This window comes from Aegilops tauschii, chromosome 4 (assembly GCF_002575655.3).
Source record: "Aegilops tauschii subsp. strangulata cultivar AL8/78 chromosome 4, Aet v6.0, whole genome shotgun sequence".
In the NCBI taxonomy this organism is placed as follows: Eukaryota; Viridiplantae; Streptophyta; class Magnoliopsida; order Poales; family Poaceae; genus Aegilops; species Aegilops tauschii.
In genome coordinates, this window is record NC_053038.3 from 57,062,856 (window position 1) to 57,083,934 (window position 21,079).

The window sequence follows — 21,079 nt, forward strand, 5'->3', positions numbered from 1 at the left end:
CTCAAAAACTGAGGGAAATACTTACGCTACTTTGCTGCATCACCCTTTCCTCTTCAAGAGAAAACCAACGCAGTGCTCAAAAGGTAGCAAGAAGGATTTCTGGCGCCGTTGCCGGGGAGATCTACGCCAAGTCAAGTCAAGTCAAGACATACCAAGTACCCATCACAACTCTTATCCCTCGTATTATATTATTTGCCATTTGCCTATCGTTTTCCTCTCCCCCACTTCACCTTTGCCTTTTCTTCGCCCTCCTTCCGTTCGATCTTGTGTTACCATGTGCCTTCTTTTGCTTGCATCTTCGCTTGCTAAAAGTTTATGGATCCTCATCCACTCGCTAATCTCTTTAAGAGATCCAATTATGATGAACCTATTGCTAGTGAGTTGAGTGCACTAGATTATCTTTATGAGGTTTTGCTTGAAATTCGTGAATCTGAAAATTGTGATGAAGAAATTTATGAAGAGATTCACGATAGCTCCTTGAATAAAAAGCATGATTGCAATGATTTTTCTATAAATTCTCTTGATGTCAATTATGCTAATAATATGCAAAACCCTAAGCTTGGGGATGCTAGTTTTGCTATGTCTACTACTTGTTGCAATGATCATGATTGGGGTGATTCTTCTTATGATCTAGAAAATTTATTTAAGCCCCATGATGAATATGACATTGATAATAATGTTTACAATAATATTGAAAGTGGGTTTGGAAGAGTGTCAACTTTAGATCCCACTACTTTGGAGTATGATCAATCTTATGAAATTTTTGATAAAAGTGGGTTTGGAGAGGTCATGACTTTAGTTAATGTTAATCCCACTATTTTGGAAGAGTGTCAACTTTGCATACATGTGGATCGTGTTAAGAATATGTTTTGTGGTAGCTATATTTTTGAATTTTCTTATGATCCTACATGTAATTATTATGAGAGAGGAAAATATGGTTGTAGAAATTTTCATGTTATTAAATTACCTCTCGTTATGTTGAGATTGCTATTGTTTCTTTCCGCTTCCTTGCAAATGCTAGTTTTTGCTTGCCTTGATAATTTGTTTGCCTATAAGATGCCTATGCATAGGAAGTATGTTATACTTAGATGTGTTTGTCACATGTTTTATGATGCTCTCTTTCTGCTTCAATTCTTGTCTTTCATGTGAGCATCATTAAAATTATATATGCCTAGCTAGGGGCGTTAAACGATAGCGCTTGTTGGGACGCAACCCAATTTTATTTTTATTTCTTGCTTTTTGGTTATGTTTAGTAATAAATAAATCATCTAGCTTCTGTTAAGATGTGTTTTCATGTTTTAAATTAGTGTTTGTGCCAAGTAGAACCTTTGGGAAGACTTGGGTGAAGTCTTTATGATTTTGCTGTAAAAAACAGAAACTTTAGCGCTCACGAGATTAGCTGCCATTTTTTACTGGAGAGTGATTTTAGGTTGATTCTTTTTGCATATGATTAATAGACAAATTCCTCACGTCCGCCAATTTATTTCAGAATTTTTGGAGTTACAGAAGTATACATTTGATCCAGATTACTACAGACTGTTCTGTTTTTGACAGATTCTGTTTTTCGTGTGTTGTTTGCTTATTTTGATGAATCTATGGCTAGTATCGGAGGGTATGAACCATAGAGAAGTTGGAATACAGTAGGTTTAACACTAATATAAATAAAGAATGAATTCATTACAGTACCTTATGGTGGTGATTTGTTTTCTTATACTAACGGAGCTCATGAGATTTTCTGTGAGTTTTGTGTTGTGAAGTTTTCAAGTTTTTGGTAAAGATTTGATGGATTATGGAATAAGGAGTGGAAATTCAAGGACAACCAAAAGCCTAAGCTTGGGGATGCCCTTAAGGCATCCCCTCTTTCGTCTTCGTCTATCGGTAACTTTACTTGAGGCAGCGTCTTGTATGATTTGAGTCTTTGCTTTCTAGTTTACCACAATCATCCTTGCTGTACACATCTTTTGGGAGAGACACACATGAATCGGAATTTATTAGAATGCTCTTTGTGCTTCACTTATATCTTTTGAGCTAGATAATTTTGCTCTAATGCTTCACTTATACCTTTTTAGAGCACGGTGGTGGTTTTACTTTATAGAAATTATTGATCTCTCATGATTCACTTATATTGTTTTGAGAGTCTTTTAGAACAGCATGGTAGTTTGCTTTGGCTATAAAATTAGTCCTAATATGATGAACATCCAAGATGGGTATAATAAAAACTATCATATAAAGTGCATTGAATACTATGAGAAGTTTGATACTTGATGATTGTTTTGAGATATGAAGATGGTGATATTAGAGTCATGCTAGTTGAGTAGTTGTGAATTTGAGAAATACTTGTTCTAAAGTTTGTGATTCCCGTAGCATGCACGTATGATGAACTGTTAAGTGATGAAGTCGGAGCATGATTTATCTATTGATTGTCTTCCTTATGAGTGGCGGTCGGGGACGAGCGATGGTCTTTTCCTACCAATATATCCCCCTAGGAGCAAGCGCGTAGTACTTTGTTTCGATAACTAATAGATTTTTGCAATAAGTATGTGAGTTCTTTATGACTAATGTTGAGTCCATGGATTATACGCACTCTCACCCTTTCACCATTGCTAGCCTCTCTAATACCGCGCACCTTTCACCGGTATCATACACCCACCATATACCTTCCTCAAAACAACCACCATACCTACCTATTATGGCATTTCCATAGCCATTCCGAGATATATTGCCATGCAACTTACCACCGTTCCGTTTATTATGACACGTTTCATCATTGTCATATTGCTTTGCACGATCATGTAGTTGACATCGTATTTGTGGCAAAGCCACCTTTATAATTCTTTCATACATGTCACTCTTGATTCATTGCATACCCCGGTACACCGCCGGAGGCATTCATATAGAGTCATATTTTGTTCCAAGTATTGAGTTGTAAGTAAATAAAAGTGTGATGATCATCATTATTAGAGCATTGTCCCAAGTGAGGAAAGGATGATGGAGACTATGATTCCCCCACAAGTCGGGATGAGACTCCGGATGAAAAGAAAAAAAAGGGGGCCATAAAAAAGAGAGAAAAAGGCCCAAAAAATAAAAAATGAGAGAAAAAGAGAGAAGAGACAATGTTACTATCCTTTTGCCACACTTGTGCTTCAAAGTAGCACCATGATCTTCATAATGGAGAGTCTCCTATGTTGTCACTTTCATATACTAGTGGGAATTTTACATTATAGAACTTGGCTTGTATATTCCAATGATGGGCTTCCTCAAAATGCCCTAGGTCTTCGTGAGCAAGCAAGTTGGATGCACACCCACTTAGTTTCTTTTGTTGAGCTTTCATACACTTATAGCTCTAGTGCATCCGTTGCATGGCAATCCCTACTCACTCACATTGATATCTATTTATGGGCATCTCCATAGACCGTTGATACGCCTAATTGATGTGAGACTATCTTCTCCTTTTTGTCTTCTCCACAACCACCATTCTATTCCACATATAGTGCTATATCCATGGCTCACGCTCATGTATTGCATGAAGATTGAAAAAGTTTGAGAACATCAAAAGTATGAAACAATTGCTTGGCTTGTCATCGGGGTTGTGCATGATTAAATACTTTGTGTGATGAAGATAGAGCATAGCCAAACTATATGATTTTGTAGGGATAACTTTCTTTGGCCATGTTATTTTGAGAAGACATGATTGCTTTATTAGTATGCTTGAAGTATTATTATTTTCATGTCAATATTAAACTTTTGTCTTGAATCCTTCGGATCTGAACATTCATGCCACAATAAAGGAAATTACATTGAGAAATATGCTAGGTAGCATTCCACATCAAAAATTCTGTTTTTATCATTTACCTACTCGAGGACGAGCAGGAATTAAGCTTGGGGATGCTTGATACGTCTCCAACGTATCTATAATTTTTGATTGTTCCATGCTATTATATTATCTGTTTTGGATGTTTAATGGGCTTTACTAAGCACTTTTATATTATTTTTGGGACTAACCTATTAACCGAAGGCCCAGTGCAAATTGCTGTTTTTTTGCTTATTTCAGTGTTTCGCAGAAAAGGAATATCAAACGGAATCCAAACGGAATGAAACCTTCGGGAGAGTTATTTTTGGAACAAACGTGATCCAGGGGGCTTGGAGTGGACGTCAAGAAAGAAGCGAGCACGAGGCAGGGAGGCGCGCCTGCCCCCTGGGCACGCCCCCACCCTCGTGGGCCCCTCGTAGCTCCACCGACCTACTTCTTCCTCCTATATATATCCATATACCCCGAAAACATCCAGGAGCACCACGAAACCCTATTTCCACCGCCGCAACCTTCTGTACCCGTGAGATCCCATCTTGGGGCCTTTTCCGGCGCTCCGCCGGAGGGGGAATCGATCACAGAGGGCTTCTACATCAACACCATAGCCTCTCCGATGATGTGTGAGTAGTTTACCACAGACCTTCGGGTCCATAGTTATTAGCTAGATGGCTTCTTCTCTCTCTTTGGATCTCAATACAAAGTTCTCCTCGATCTTATTGGAGATCTATTCGATGTAATTCTTTTTGCGGTGTGTTTATCGAGATCCGATGGATTGTGGGTTTATGATCAAGATTATCTATGAATAATATTTGAATCTCCTCTAAATTCTTTTATGTATGATTTGTTATCTTTGCAAATCTCTTCGAATTATCAGTTTAGTTTGGCCTACTAGATTGATCTTTCTTGCAATGGGAGAAGTGCTTAGCTTTGGGTTCAATCTTGCGGTGTCCTTTCCTAGTGACAGTAGGGGCAGCAAGGCACGCATTGTATTGTTGCCATCGAGGATAAAAACATGGGGTTTATATCATATTGCTTGAGTTTATCTCTCTACATCATGTCATCTTGCCTAATGTATTACTTTGTTCTTATGAAGTTAATACTCTAGATGCATGCTGGATAGCGGTCGATGTGTGGAGTAATAGTAGTAGATGCAGAATCGTTTCGGTCTACTTGTCACGGACGTGATTCCTATATGCATGATCATGCCTAGATATTCTCATAACTATGCACTTTTCTATCAATTGCTCAACAGTAATTTGTTCACCCGTCGTAATACTTATGCTATCTTGAGAGAAGCCACTAGTGAAACCTATGACCCCCGGGTCTATTTTCCATCATATAAGTTTTCAATCTATTTTTACTTTGAAATCTTTACTTTCAATCTATATAAGAAAAAATACCAAAAATATTTATCTTATTATCTCTATCAGATCTCACTTTTGCAAGTGGCCGTGAAGGGATTGACAACCCCTTTATCGCGTTGGTTGCAAGATTCTTATTTGTTTGTGTAGGTACGAGCGACTTGCGTGTAGTCTCCTACTGGATTGATACCGTGGTTCTCAAAAACTGAGGGAAATACTTACGCTACTTTGCTGCATCAATTAGGACGATGACTGTATCATTAATCCCTTCTGGCATTGACCCATTCTCAAAGAAACTGAGAACACCTCTGATCACATCCTCCTTGAGGACCTCCCAGTTCCTTTGATAGAAGCGAGCCGGGAAGCCATCGGGCCCAGGGGCTTTGAGTGGGCCGATCTGAAACAGAGCATCACTTATTTCCACTGCCGAGAAAGGTTTAGTGAGTGCCTCATTCATATTGTGTGTCACTTTTTGTCAAACAGCTCCAAAATCTCCAGTGGGTTTAATCTGTCCTCCTTTGCGTATAGATTTTTAAAGAAAGAATTTTTCATTTCCAAAATCCCTTTCTTATCCTCCACCCAGACCCCACTGGAATCTTTAAGTTTGGCGATATCGTTCTTTTTTCCCTCCAAGTAGCTTTCCTCTGAAACCATTCCGTGTTTCTATCCCCTTCTCTTAGGTACAGAACTCTTGATCTTTGTCTCCACATTATTTCTTCCCGTAATGGTAGTTCATCTAGTTCATTGGCCAGCTTGTTTACTTCTTTTTGCTGCGCTGGGTTGGGATGTAAACTCCATAACATACTTAACTTCTTCCTGATCTCCGCTGTTTGTTTAATAACGGAACCGAAGTCTCGCTTTGCCCAGTTTCTAAGTGTGTTTTGCATGTGCTGCAGCTTAACGCCGACCTCATGCATGTTTCCAGCCGCTCTTCCCTCCTTCCATGAGTTCTTGATAGTAGGCTGTAAAGATTCTACCCTCTCCCACATTTGCTCGTATCTGGAAGTTTTGGCTGTCCTCTCGCCTCTCGGCAGCCATACCTGTCTCTTCCCAAGCCGCAACAAGATAGGGAGATGGTCAGAACGTGACGAGCAAATATGTTCAACAGAAGCATTCCTATAGTGATCAGACCACTCCGGAGAAGCAACTGCTCTGTCAAGTCTCGCTCGTACGTTGTTGCTGCCCTCTTGCTTATTACTGTAAGTCCAGACATGACCTTTGAATCCCAAGTCAAACAAGTTACAATCAGCAAGGATAGTGCAAAAGTTTTCCATATGCCTCTCGGATCTTCTCAAAACCGAGATGTGTTCGGACTGCCACATTGTTTCATTGAAGTCACCCACCATTAGCCAAGGCACACTCGCGGCGTCTTTTATTCTGCGCAACAGAGACCACATGTGGTGGCGCTCATGAGCCTTAGGTTCACCATACACAAAGGTGCCCCGCCATTGGAGACCATCCGAAGACAAGCGAATCAACACATCGATATATCTCGCCCCCACGGCAATCTTCTTTATTTCCACACTCTCATCATAAAAGAGGGCAATGCCGGCACCTTTTCTGATATCGGGTTGCACGATACAGTTACGGAGGCCGAGCCTCCACTTGAGATTTTTGACATACTTATTATTTTGCCGAGTTTCAGAGAGGAAGACGAGCTTGGGCTTGTATGTGTGCACGAGACACACGAGTTCCTGAACTGTTCGAGGTTGCTCGAGGCCTCGACAGTTCCAGCTCAGGATCGTCATGGCTCCTGGTGGGCACCATCCTCGGCACCCACCAGTTTATCGGGAGCCCCTATGCCGGTTGCTTCCTGCTCTCCATCCTCTCCCACATCTTCCCTGCCCTCCATCTGAGTTGTGTTCTTGATCTTCTTCTGCTGATCATGCTCAACATATTCTTGCTTTTCTTCCACAGTTGTGGCTGCCTCTAGATCTCTCTCCCCTCTCTTTCCAAGGACTGTTACCACCTATACTGTTTTCTGCGCACTCCTCTTGCTACCATGACGTTTCTTTGCTCTGTGTATGGAGCCATCCTGGGGTGGTGCTGATTCAGCGACCCCATCAGACAGTCCTTCTGTCTCCTTTGTCGCCACAGCCATTGGTGGTGAAGAGGCGTCGGCTGCAGTTATGACGGTCTGATTTTTAGTCGTAGGGCCCAGGGAAAGAACCTGATGCCCCTCCTCCATAGTTACCTTCTGCTGCATTTCAGGCGTGGTAATGTGCACTGCTTTTGGGGTAGGATCAGGGTTCGTCACCGGGTCCATGACTACTGCCTTGATTGGGGCGTCAGCATCAGCCTGATGGACGACATTCATCGGGATGGGGCCGAACCCTGGAGGGTAGTCCCGACCGGCAATCAGGTTCGCCATGCCACTCCCCCCAACCAAAGGGTTGGCGACTGCATGGGTGCCGCCATTGTTGGCGTTTGACCCCTCACCTTCAGTTTGGCCGGCTATGCCTCTTGATTTGCAGGTTCCAGGACCAAGTTTGATCGCGCTTACAGCAGCCATCGCAGCCTGCACAAGAGGATCAGCAAGCACCACCTCTGGGATGTCCCCATACTTGTCCGCAGCTAGCTTCGCTGGTGCAGTTCTTGAATGATCGATTTAAATCTCAAGTAACTGAGCTTTTAGATCTTTGTTCATCGTTGGATCCGAGGCATGATGCTTTCAACAAGTCAAAGATATGCACACTAGTAGAGAAATTCTATCCAACAGATTTTTCTAGTCAAGAAGATAGGTTGGAGTGCGAGCTACCACATTTTCAGTTTGAAACATTCAACCATCCAGAGATCAAGAACTGCAAACCACTTGTCGATCTGACAAAAGGAATAGTTAAGACTGGCAAGTCTTCTGACTATCCAATGGTTGAGAGGTTGTTATGATTGGTGATAACTCTCCCGGTGTCAATTGCAACAGCAGAGCGAGCCTTTTATGCAATGAAACTAGTCAAGACATGGCTTCAAAGTAAAATGGAAGATGATTTTCTTCGTCATTGCACGATAGTTTATATTGAGAAGGAACTAGCAGCAAAGTTTAGCTCTGAAGAAATAATTGATATCTTTGATACTGATGCTTGTAAAGCTGAATTTAAATTGATAGATACGTAATTTTTTTCCTACTACAGAACAACAAACATATATGTACTATCTAGATCTCCTAATATTTACTATGGTATCTTCTTATATATCCTATGATTTTTTTGCGGGAAATATAACCTATGATTTTGATGCTTTCGGTTCTTGCCCCCACTCCCCACATCTCGATTTTCTGGCTCCATCCTACGCCCTAGCGATCCGTGGGGCTGCTACGCGTCAGCCGGCGGATAAGTAGAAAGCATCTGCCGCCGGGCTGGCCGTTGGATTGATGCGCGGAGCTGTCCGATCTGCCCATCCATGTGCGTCACCTCTTTCGAAACAAGAGCGGTGTTGCGGAAACATTTCTAACATCCGCCGTGTTGTAAAAACCTTTGCAACAGAGGTGATGTTGCAGAATTTTTTGAAACAAAGATCATGTTATCTGCAGATTTTTTTGCAGCAGAGGTGATGTCGCATAATTTTTTGCAACAAAGATCATATTGCAGAAACATAGGTTGTGTTGCAGATATTTTTTTTTGCAACATAGGCTGTGTTGTGGATTTTTTTACAACATAGGTCGTGTTGCGGATTTTTTTTATGCAACATAGGTCGTGTCGCAGAATTTTTTTCTGTCTTTTTTTTGCAACAACGATAATGTTGTGGAAGAAGTTTTGCAACATAGGTAATGTTGCAAAAAATTTTGCAAATGAAAAAAGTGTGCAGAAACACCGTCGTCGTTGCCTGCGTCGAGCGCGCCGCTGCCAATCACAACAGAGCAGTAGCACCACTGCCCCTGCTGTTGTAGAAGCACGCCATTACTGGGGAGCGTACCAACGCGACGGGGCACCACCACCACCGCCCACCAACGTGGCGGGGCACCACCACCACCGCCCCACCACAGCATCCCTCCCTTTATTTCACCCCTGCAGGAATGGGGAAAAATCTATGGATCTAGCGGGGAAAGGATGCACACCTGCTGCTTGGGCAGCCGTCAGCTACCTCAGATCGCGTCGGTGTCGTCCAGCGCGGCTGGTCTGCCGCGGTCGACCACCCAGCCACCGCCTCCGTCCCAGCCGCACGGTGCTCTGCCTCTCCGCTGCTGGATCTAACCACCACAGAGCTTTGAAACACGCTCTCAGTTGCAGAAGGCGTTTCTGAAACAGCAGCTGAGCTGCAGACCCGTGCGTGTGGGTGCGGGTTGCTTTCGGCCATTGGATCAAAATACGATCCGACGGACACAGAGCCGGCGGGCGTGGGCGCGAGATCGGCCGGCAGAAAGTAAGTTTTTCCCTTTTTTATAACTTCAAGTATTTTAAAATGAGGGATACACTTTTTTTTTGATGAACCCTAAAAGTCTCATCCTGGGCCGGGCCGGTGCAAACGGAGACAGGAAATGAGAGATCCTGGTCCGCTTGAGAGAGTGTGCCTGGGCTTGGGCACGCTGTTGCTTCCGCTTGTCACCGCTTCCACGAATCTTTGCCACACACGCCCACTGTTCTGCGCCGTCGCGGGTCGGCCACCTCATCCACCCCTACCCGCCTCCGTCACACGGAATTCTCGCAACCAACCTCGCAGAGCCTCCTCTGTCCTCTCCCGGCGTCGCAGGCAGGGGCAACCTAGCATCCCACCATCGTACCTAGCTGCAGGCAGGGGCGCTGAAGTTGGGAGGCAACGACCTAGAAACAGGTAGCCCTCTTCCGTCTCCTTCTCTGGGGTTCTCGATTCCGAATAAGCGCATCAGACTGAGGTTTCAAACCGTCCCATATGTTTGTTTTCCCGGAAATTCTCGGGAATGCAAGTCGAGAAACGCATGCTTATTTGTCAAATTAAATACGTATCTGGGAAATAGTATTGGGGGCAGGAATTCCAGATATTAGGAGCTTATCTGTTGGGGTTCCCAATATTAATTTATTTAATGGGCTTGCCAGATCAAGAAATATAATTACAAGTAAGGGTTTGGCTATGCATAATGTAGAATGTAGCGGTCAGGTTTTCTTTGTACCAATTCCAAAAATTGGGTACCTAGTGTTCCGCCGCTAACATGGAAAATGATTGTTTGCTGTGATATGCATGAACAGGAATTTCAGTATGCAGCAAATGGCGCTATCTGCGTTCGTCACGACCCCCTCCTCATCCTATAGCAATAACTTACCGCGGTTGACTGCCTGCCGGTCTCAAAGATGGCACGCGAGACGCCTGCGCAGCCAAGTTCGAGCGCAGGCACAACAAGAGTTGCAGTATAAGAAGCTTGGAGATTCAGACCTTCTTATCAGCGAGATTACTCTTGGAACAGTATGTGCATAAGCTGCAGATCATGTTGCGTGTTGTTGCTACATTTCTTTTACAATCCGGGCTAATTCTTTGTTCCTTTAGATGACTTTTGGGGAGCAAAACACAGAGAAGGAAGCACATGATATGCTTTCTTATTCTTTTGATCAGGGCATCAATATCCTGGACACTGCGGAGATGGTCAGTGCAGAACTGTGTATTCTTTCCTTCCCTTTGTGAACTCTATTCCTTATCCTCTGAAGTTCAATTCTATTAGCCATCCATGAATGATAGATCTAGTTTTTAATTTTTTTACTCCTTTAGTACCCAGTTCCAACAAAGAAGGAAACTCAAGGGAGGACTGATCTATATATAGGCAGGTGGATGCAATCCAAGCCACGAGACAAGGTACTGTAAACAGGCCCAGTTGTTTATCACCTTACTCTAAACATGCCCGCTGCTTGGATCACCAGCAAATTCATGGACATGAGACTCTACTCTGTTTAATTAACTTGTTTCTATGTGTACATGATTCTTTTTTGTGATCTGCATATATGTTACACTGGTTCCCCGCCCAAGTTGATGTCACTGTTTAGGATTATTTTTGACGAAAGAGCAGCATTGAGCTGTTTTCATTAATGATACGGCCCAACAGAATAAATATAAACGTGAAAGCCTGGGTCTAGAGATTATGATCATAATAATAAGAATAAAGATGTTGAACAACAGAATAAAATATGGCCCAGGCTTTAGTATCAACAGACCCAGATTTTCCATTTGTAATGACATGTTTGAATAGTGTCACTGAAAGTCTGAAACATATTTTTTTTAAACAGAGAAAGCCTGAAACATGACACTTGCACGTTTTGATTATGTGTATCTAGGTGATTCTAGCCACCAAAGTTTCTGGTTATTCAGAACGATCTACTTATCTTCGGGATAATGCAGAGGTGGTACGTGTCGATGCCGCCAATATCAAGGAAAGTGTTGAAAAGAGTCTTTCACGTTTATCTACAGACTACATTGATTTGCTTCAGATACACTGGTTAGTGTTTCATTTTGAAGATTATTCTTGCTTAGGGATATCCTGCACATTTTTTTGTCCAGCTTGAATGCATGCACAATCATTTTCAGAGGCAATATTCATTAGATTAACTTTCTCAGATGTTTATTTGTTCATGAAAATATTTTCCAACTTATTATCAACATTAGGGAGGAGGTTATTTTTTGTTGTATTGATATATTTTGTTTCTTTTACCTTGACGAGAAAATCAACCCTGCCTCCAAATGTTTCTTTTATGTCTTTAGGCCAGATAGGTATGTGCCAATATTCGGTGAATTCAGTTATAATTCAACCAAATGGAGGCCAAGTGTTCCATTTGAGGATCAATTGAAAGCTTTCCAGGAGCTAATTGATGAAGGAAAGGTATTATTTTTTAGGCATTTTTTTCGAGAAAACACAAAAGCCTTGCGTGATGCATATTTAGCTGATATTTTTACAGAAGAGGGAGAGTTGAAATTACAAACGCTCCCACCAATCCTCGGAAAGCAGAGTCTCCATAACCACCTAAAAATCTCATGAACTACTCACAAAATGCCACAGCTCCAAATCCTGCTACAAGACCTAGAGATTACTCATAAAATTCAGCTATGCCTCTTCCTCCCGCAAACGCCCAGAGTTTCAAATCCTGATGGTTGAGTGCGGTCAGAGCGCCAGAAGAAACCTGCAGGTGAATGTTGTTGAACACCCTTGCGTTTCGATGCTTCCCACAAACTCCAACAAGTAATTATGACCATGGAGTTGAAACCACGCCGTTTTCCCTTGGGAATCCTCTTGCGAGTGCTGCACTACCAATCCTCCAAGTTGTCAGTAGCAATCAGAACATGAACGCATTGCATGAGGATGTGATCTGTTGTGTCCTCCTCTTGGTCACAGGGATAGCAGGGTGAGGGATGATCTTGTAGGCCTCATCGTACCCTGTGATCAGTTGTCCAGATAAGGCACTGCAACGCCAGCCACATGAATATTTTGCAATTGAGCGGAGCGCAGCTTTTCCAGATGGCGCTGGCCAAAAACATGGCATGCAAACATACTGCTAAAGCTTGTTTGTAAGCTTTTGAGATTAATAGAAACAGGTTACCATTTGATTTCAACCACAAGAAACTCTTATTTGGCATTCAGTCTTCGAAACCGCTGCACGAAACTCATTATCCGGAATGGCGCTGCTAGTCTGAACTTATCTTGTTTGAGCTCCCCTTGTAAGCTGGTGTCCCCTGTGTGAACCTGATTGTAAGAATGCTGCCAATGGGAGTTGCAATGAAAGCCAGGCTTAATGCCTTGTTTCTAGAAGTAGCTTATGATCATGTTGTTACTGCATTTTAGAGGCACATTTGAGTAGTTCACTCACAGTGTATTCGAAGTGCATACAAGAACAATTGTTGAAATCACTTTTATTGTCTGTTCTAGGTACGTTATATCGGTGTTTCCAATGAAACCTCATACGGAGTGATGGAGTTTGTACAGGCTGCCAAACTTCAAGGACTTCCAAAGATTGTGAGCATCCAGAACAGTTATAGTCTAATTGTGAGATGCCGCTTTGAAGGTGAAACAGATGGCACCGATCTCTTCACTAGATTCATCAGAATTCTGTTTATCAGGCCCTTGGTTCTAAATAACTGAGATTTTTTACCTTCTCTTTTAGTCTGAAAATCAGTTGCCTGTTATGTCAAATAAATACAAACTGCTGATAAATATTTGCTGGCAACTAATTTCCTTCCTGCTTAGATATAACTGAAAAGAATGAAAAGGGTTCCATACAATCGTATTATGATTTTGTTAAATTGTGCATTTTGTATGTTCTTGAGGTGATGGTATCAGAGTGCCCGACTCTTGCGTGTGCAGCTTAGTGTGTATCTAATATGCTGGACCTAGCCCTCATGTTTGTTTTTTGGTCACAGTTGATCTTGTTGAGGTCTGCCACCCAAATAACTGCAATGTTGGGCTGCTTGCCTACTCCCCATTGGGGGGTGGCGTTCTCAGTGGAAAGTATCTTGATGCTAACTCTGCTGGTGCAAAGAGGAGCAGGCTGAATCTCTTCCCGGGATACATGGAGCGCTACAACGCGTCTTTGGCTAAAGTATGGTTAAACACTACAACTAACCATTCAGAACTAAAGTTTATTAGTCTCCCACTTTTCTGAGGGCGGCGGTGTTCATCCTCATTTACTTCCTATTGCCTTTATTTCAGGAAGCAACGGACGAGTATGTCAAGCTTGCCAAGAAGCATGGGCTAACACCTGTCCGGCTTGCCCTCGGCTTCGTGCGCGGCCGCCCTTTCACAGCAAGCACCATAATCGGAGCAACCACCATGGATCAGTTAAAGGAGAACATCGATGCATTTACCAGCGCTCCGCGGCCTCTGCCACCGCAAGTCCTTGATGACATTGAGATTCTTTTCAAGAAATACAAAGATCCAGCAATCCTCTAGATGTTCATTCACCTTTTTGCTACAAAGGACATCAATCCTCAACACGTACAAAGACCTAGCAAGCGGACATGGATTGCGCAATTTTGTTCATGTTTATTACACATTGCTTTGTTTCTTTCAACTGATATTTCCCAAATGTGTATGTGTTTATTTTTTTGAAATGTATGTGTACAGATAGTATATCTCGGAGTAAAGAATGGTGCTACATATAATCAGCTATTTTTCTCTAACTTTTTTAAAACAGGAAAATTTACCTAGTTATCATACCATCGCCTATTTGTTCCCTATTTTTTTGTAAACAGGGAAATTTCTAAGAGTTATCAGTCCCGCATGTTTGGTTGCCATACACTTGTACACACTGCCATATATTCATGCCACAAATCTGGGTAATGCCATATATCTTTCCAGCGGCTAAATTGACCGTTACACTTGTGGTAAAAGCGGGCTAGCTACCAAACAAATCAGTGAAGCACGGAGGCAGATTGTGCCGGAGGGTACAAAGGCTGTGTGCTGAACAAGAGAAACACGTTGGCGACACTCAAGGCCATCACTACCAGCAGAAACACCATGAACGGTCTCGTTTCGTCGTCATCGTAGGCGTTATAGGCTATCCTCATCTGATTCACCATGTACAGCCACACAACGGCCAAGAACACCTGCAGAATTCAGTGAGTTACATGCACCGGGCAAATTCAGTTTCAGTTAGCACATCGACCGCATCACGACTTGCTACTATTTTTGGGGGGCTTCGTAGTTAGTTACCTGGAAAAAGCGCCGGCAGGACAGCCACTTCGTCGCTTCCACGCCCCCATCGTCCGCAGGCGACGCCGTGGCGTGTTCTTCGGGTACGCCCTTCTCAACGTCCAGCAGCGGTGCTTCCTCTGTCGCCTCGCAGCCGGACGCGTCGCACGGCGTCGACGAGATCCACTGTGCCATTGGGGGAAGAGAGACGGCGACGTGCGGGGCTTTACCCTAACTTTTTCTTTCCGCCCCACACAAGAGTTTACTCTGGATACCTAAATTGACCTCGCGTGCGAGTTAATATCGGAGACGTGGGCACCGTGTAAATAATCATTAGGGCTTTAAATACACACGCATAAGAGGCAGCTGGCAGGGGCAAACAAGGAAAGTTAAGATGATCAAGTAAATCACGCAGAACATATACTCCCCCTCCCCCCACACCACACACACACCACACCCCACATATGCTGTATATAAGGGATAGAAACAGAAACCTTGGTTCGCCACAACCCCCCCCCCCCCCCCCCCCCCCCCCTATATGAACACTGTATAATGGCAAGTACTCATATAGACGTACATGCACTTATCTCTATGAACACTCGCCCGCACACCCTATTCCTACGAGCATGATGAATCGGCACAACATCTTAAGATTGATGAAGTTATCTGAAAATTCGCAAGGCGCACACCTGGTAAGCCTTGCTTCACCATTCATTCACATTGTGATCCGTGCAGTCGTTTGCACCCAAAAATGCCTAAAAATCACATGTAGCTGTGTATAGTGGCGCATTGACTGCTCGTTCTGGCAGCGGTAGCAGCCATTCGATGGTAGAGACCTCGATGTAGTTTTATTATGGTTGATGTTAGCACCGTGGATCTATCTAGGTGCTAAGATGAACTCGTTCCTCATGATGATATGAATCAGTACCGACCACAGAGTTCATACACGAATTTGGTTCGGGAGAAGGGCTAGCTCTCACGTAGAAGAGAAAGGGGAATTGGGTAGGTAGCCGTCTGTGCCTTGCCGCCGTGATCCTTTGGATACCTCTGGCATCATCGCGTTGTGCTTAAGTAGGGTGGCCCTCTGCCCTGACGGTGTTTGCCCACTCCGGATCCACGTAACGGGAGTTGGTGCGGGTGCCCGTCGTGGCCGCTTGCTCTCGCTGTCGTCTGGGCCCGCCTTGCTGTGGTCGCTGGATGATGGTCCCGCCATGTTAGGGGTGCTGACATCCCCCTCTTCTTGCGCCACGGCTTGCCCCCAAGCCGTTGCTGATGGAAATTGCGCTTGCAACGCTAACTTGTCTTCCCACAAATCCGACAGTGCCTGAGGATCAGACCATCTGACAAGCACTTGTTGAACAACTTGCACAGGAACAGTAGGGCTATCAGCAAGAACAGGGATGTTGGGAACGACATCCATACCTGGGACAAGTGCACGTCGTAGCTGAGATACATGGAATACCAGATGGATGATAACCCACAAGTATAGGGGATCAATTGTAACCTCTTTCGATAAATAAGAGTGTCGAACCCAACGAGGAGCTAAAGGTAAAATTAATATTCCCTTCAAGTTCTATCGACCACCGATACAACTCTATGCACACTTAACGTTCTCTTTACCTAGAATAAGAATAAAACTACTTTGTAGGTGTAAGGATAAGTTTGCAAGAATAAAGTTATAAGTACTTAGCGAGAATAAAACTACGAGTAATTTGCAAGATAATAAAAGTTAGTTGTTTAGTAGAAAGCTTTTGTAACACAAAGAGAAAGATTGTCCATAGGCAATTAAATATAGCATGTGTGATAATTATTATATGCAATGAGGGAGAGGCATACACTAACACACTTTCCGTACTTGGATCATATGCACTTATGATTAAAACTGTAGCAAGCATCTACAACTACTAAAGATCATTAAGGTAAAACCCAACCATAGCATTAGGTAACAAGTTCTCTTTATTCCCATACGCAATAATCCCCTTACTTGGGTATAAGCTTTTATCACTCTCGCCACCCACTATAAGCAAATCATGAACGTATTGGAAAACCCTACAGCGGGAATCCCACACGCTTGCGCGACATGGAGGGCAACATAGGACATCACCAATTTAACATAAAACTCATATCAATCACACCATACCATAATTAACCCGTAGGACATAAATAATCTACTCAAACATCATAGGATGGAAACACATCATTGGATAATAATATGAAGCATGAAGCACCATGTTCAAGTAGAGAATTACAGTGGGAATAGAGAGGTTACACCACCGCATAGAGGGGTGATAACCCACAAGTCTAGGGGATGAATTGTAGCCTTTCTTGATAAGTAAGAGTGTCGAACCCAATGAGGAGCTAAAGGTAGAATTTATATTTCCTTCAAGTTCTATCGACCACCGATACAACTCTACGCGCACTTAACGTTCACTTTACCTAGAACAAGTATGAAACTACTTTGTAGGTGTGATAGGACAGGTTTGCAACAATAAAACTAGATGTACTTAGCGAGAATAAAACTACGAGTAAATTGCAAGATAATAAAGTTAGTTGTTTAGTAGAGAGCTTTTGGTCACAAGAAAATTATTTGTCCCTAGGCAATCGATAACTAGACCGATAATCATTATTCAAATTTAATATGAGGGAGAGGCATGAGCTAATATACCTTTCTCTACTTGAATCATATGCCCTTATGATTGGAACTCTATCAAGCATCCGCAACTACCAAAGATCATTAAGGTAAAACCCAACCATAGCATTAAGTATTGATGACCCACAAGTATAGGGGATCTATTGTAGTCCTTTCGATAAGTAAGAGTGTCGAACCCAACGAGGAGCAGAAGGAAATGACAAGTGGTTTTCAGCAAGGTATTCTCTGCAAGCACTGAAATTATCGGTAACAAATAGCTTTATGATAAGGTAAATCGTAACGGGTGACAAGTAATAGAAGTAAACAAGGTGCAGCAAGGTGGCCCAATCCTTTTTGTAGCAAAGGACAAGCCTGGACAAACTGTAATATGAAGCAAAGTGCTCCCGAGGACACATGAGAATTATTGTCAAGTTAGTTTTCATCATGCTCATATGATTCGCGTTTGTTACTTTGATAATTTGATATGTGGGTGGACCGGTGCTTGGGTGCTGCCCTTCCTTGGACAAGCCTTCCACTTATGATTAATCCCTCTCACAAGCATCCGCAACTACGAAAGAAGTATTAAGGTAAACCTAACCATAGCATGAAATATATGGATCCAACTCAGCCCCTTACGAAGCAACGCATAAACTAGGGTTTAAGCTTATGTCACTCTAGCAACCCATCATCTACTTATTACTTCCCAATGCCTTTCCCTAGGCCCAAATAATGGTGAAGTGTCATGTAGTCGACGTTCACATACACCACTATAGGAAAGGCAACATACATCTCATCAAAATATCGAACGAATACCAAATTCACTTGATTGCTTATAACAAGACTTCTCCCATGTCCTCAGGAACAAACGTAACTAGTCACAAAGCATGCTCATAATCATAATCAGAGGAGTATTAATTATCATTAAGGATCTGAACATATGATCTTCCAACGAATAAACCAACTAGCATCAACTACACGGAGTAATCAACACTACTAGCAACCCACAGGTACCAGTCTGAGGTTTTGGGACCAAGGTCGAATACAAGAGATGAACTAGGGTTTGAGAGGAGATGGTGCTGGTGAATATGTTGATGGAGATTGACCCTCCCTCGATGAGAGGATCGATGGTGATGACGATGGCGATGATTTCCCCCTCTCGGAGGGATGTTTCCCCGGCAGAACAGCTCCACCGGAGCCCTAGATTGGTTCTGCCCAGGTTCCGCCTCGAGACGGCGGCGCTTCGTCCCGAAAGCTTCCTTATGATTTTTTCAGGGTAAAAGACACCATATAGCAGAAGATGGGCACCGGAGGCCTGCCAGGGGGCCCACAAGGTCAGGGGGCGTGCCCAGGGGGGTGGGGCGCCCCCTCCATCCTTGTGGCTGGCTGGTGGCCCCCTCTGTTTCTTTCTTCGCCCAAAATTTTTATATATTCCAAAAATAATCTCCGTGAAGTTTCAAGACTTTTGGAGTTGTGCAGAATAGGTCTCTAATATTTGCTCCTTTTCTAGTGCAGAATTCCAGCTGCCGGCATTCTCCCTCTTCGTGTAAACCTTGTAAAATAAGAGAGGATAGCCATAAGTATTGTGATATAATGTGTAATAACAGCCCATAATGCAATAAATATTGTCACAAAAGCATGATGCAAAATGGACGCATCAACTCCCCCAAGCTTAGACCTCGCTTGTCCTCAAGCGAAAGCCGATATCGATAAATATGTCCACATATTTAGAGATAGAGCTGTCGATAAAAATAAAATACGGACATGCGGGCATCATGATCATGTTTAGAACAGCAACATATAATGCCATATAATTTCTTATGATAAAGTAACAATTCTTTCACAAGGCAAAGTACGAATCAGAAACTTCATTGAGAACTAACAAACTATGATCTCAGTCACTGAAGCAATTGCAATTTATCATAACATCGGAAAGAGTCAATATAAGAGCTTTTCAGCAAGTCCACATACTCAACTATCATATAATCTTTCACAATTGCTAACACTCACGCGATACTTATGGGTACAAAGTTTCAATCGGACACAGAGAAAGATAGGGGCTTATAGTTTCGCCTCCCAACCTTTTACCTCAAGGGTAATGTCAACAATAGTACTTTATGAAAACCTACATCCAAGTGGATATATATATATATATATATATATATATATATCCAGATCTCTCCAACACATAGAGCTTGCCAAAGGAAAAAGTGTAAAAAGGAAAGGTGAAGATCATCATGACTCTTGCATAAGGGTAGGAGATAAAAATAAAAGATAGGCCCTTCGTAGAGGGAAGCAGAGGTTGTCATGCGCTTTTATGGTTGGATGCACAAAATCTTAATGCAAAAGAACGTCACTTTATATTGCCACTTGTGATAAAGACCTTTATTATGCAGTCTGTCGCTTTTATTTTTTCCATATCAGAAGCTCATAGAAAGCTTATTTTCTTCACACTAATAAATCATGCATATTTAAAGAGCAATTTTTATTGCTTGCACCGATGACAACTTACTTGAAGGATCTTACTCAATCCATAGGTAGGTATGGTGGACTCTCATGGAAAAACTGGGTTTAGGGAAGTTTGGAAGCACAAGTAGTATCTCTACTTGTGCAAAGAATTTGGCTAGCAAGAGAGGGAAAGGCAACCTCAACATGTTGGATGATCCATGACAATATAACTTCTATTCGGATATAAGCAAACATAACCTATTATGTTGTCTTCCTTGTCCAACATCAACCTTTTAGCATGTCATATTTTAATGATTGCTCACAATTACAAAAGATGTCCAAGATAGTATATTTATATGTGAGGCCTCTCTTTCTTTATTACTTCCAATTAATTGCAGCAATGACCAAAACTATGTTTTTCAACTCTCAATAACTTTTATTCATCATACTCTTTATATGTGAAGTCATTACTCTCCATAAGATCAATATATGATCTTTTTATTTCTTTCTTTTATTTAATTCCCTCAAGATCATAGCAAGAAAGCAAAGCCCTTATCTCAAAACTACTCTCTATTATATTATCTCACGGACTCAATTACATAGAGGGATCATAAAGCAAAACTCAAAACTAGATCATACTAAAAACTTTATTCTACTAGATCAAGATATAACCCAAAGGATCGAACTAAGAATAGCGATAAAGATAAAGATGTGATGGTGATACGATACCAGGGCACTCCCCCAAGCTTGCAAGCTGCCAAGGGGAGTGCCCATACCCATGTATTTAGATCTCTTTCTTCGGAGGTGGTGATGATGGAGTTGTTGATGGAGCAGGCTTGTCGTCCAACATCGAACGTAGGAGGTGCTCCAACTTACGAATAATGCCCTTGAGTGCGATGATATGCTCTTGCAACAGGATATTTTCATGAGTTAGATACTTGTTCTGCACCCGAGCTATTTCAATCATCTTGAAAGCTTCAATTTCAATAGGGATAAGAAGATTGTAATGAGGTTGAAGGATGTCTTCTTCTCCTACTGCCGGAGCTTGATCCTCCGCGGCCTTCTTGATCCTATCACCCTTGTTGATCTCCCCAAGTTCTTCTCTCTTCATCTCTATCTTCATTAGCCAAGCATCGTCGCCTGCGTTGTTGGAGGAGGGAGATGACATGATGCCTGTCCTTGAAAACTCTGGCAGAAAACAGCTCGAAACAAGAACAAGAGATGTTTGCATGGTACGGTGGTCAAAACCTTCGGGAGATTAT

General features: G+C 42.6%; 1 protein-coding gene and 1 long non-coding RNA gene across 2 annotated transcripts; one reads left to right on the plus strand and one right to left on the minus strand.

The window, feature by feature from the left end:
- The first annotated feature begins 9,607 nt into the window (after positions 1-9,607).
- LOC109758942 (uncharacterized) lies at positions 9,608-14,251 on the plus strand. The gene is made up of 9 exons (XM_020317801.4): positions 9,608-9,933; positions 10,326-10,539; positions 10,621-10,716; positions 10,840-10,923; positions 11,400-11,560; positions 11,824-11,941; positions 12,983-13,118; positions 13,474-13,652; positions 13,763-14,251. Exons 1-9 carry the CDS (start codon positions 9,641-9,643, stop codon positions 14,000-14,002), a joined length of 1,521 nt encoding a protein of 506 aa, XP_020173390.2. The 5' UTR covers positions 9,608-9,640; the 3' UTR covers positions 14,003-14,251.
- Positions 14,252-14,368: 117 nt separating this feature from the next.
- On the minus strand, positions 14,369-15,021 carry LOC109758943 (uncharacterized). Its single transcript, XR_012181339.1, has 2 exons — positions 14,765-15,021; positions 14,369-14,658 (listed from the first exon to the last, which is right to left on the minus strand). It is a non-coding gene; the product is annotated as an uncharacterized lncRNA (long non-coding RNA).
- Positions 15,022-21,079: the final 6,058 nt, after the last annotated feature.

Coding starts and splice junctions, on each gene's coding strand:
- LOC109758942 (XM_020317801.4), top strand. CDS start 9,641: ATGAGAGATCCTGGTCCGCTTGAGAGAGTGTGCCTGGGCTTGGGCACG. Junction 10,540..10,620: donor GCGAGATTACTCTTGGAACA/GTATGTGCATAA, acceptor TTGTTCCTTTAG/ATGACTTTTGGGGAGCAAAA. Junction 11,942..12,982: donor AGCTAATTGATGAAGGAAAG/GTATTATTTTTT, acceptor TGTCTGTTCTAG/GTACGTTATATCGGTGTTTC.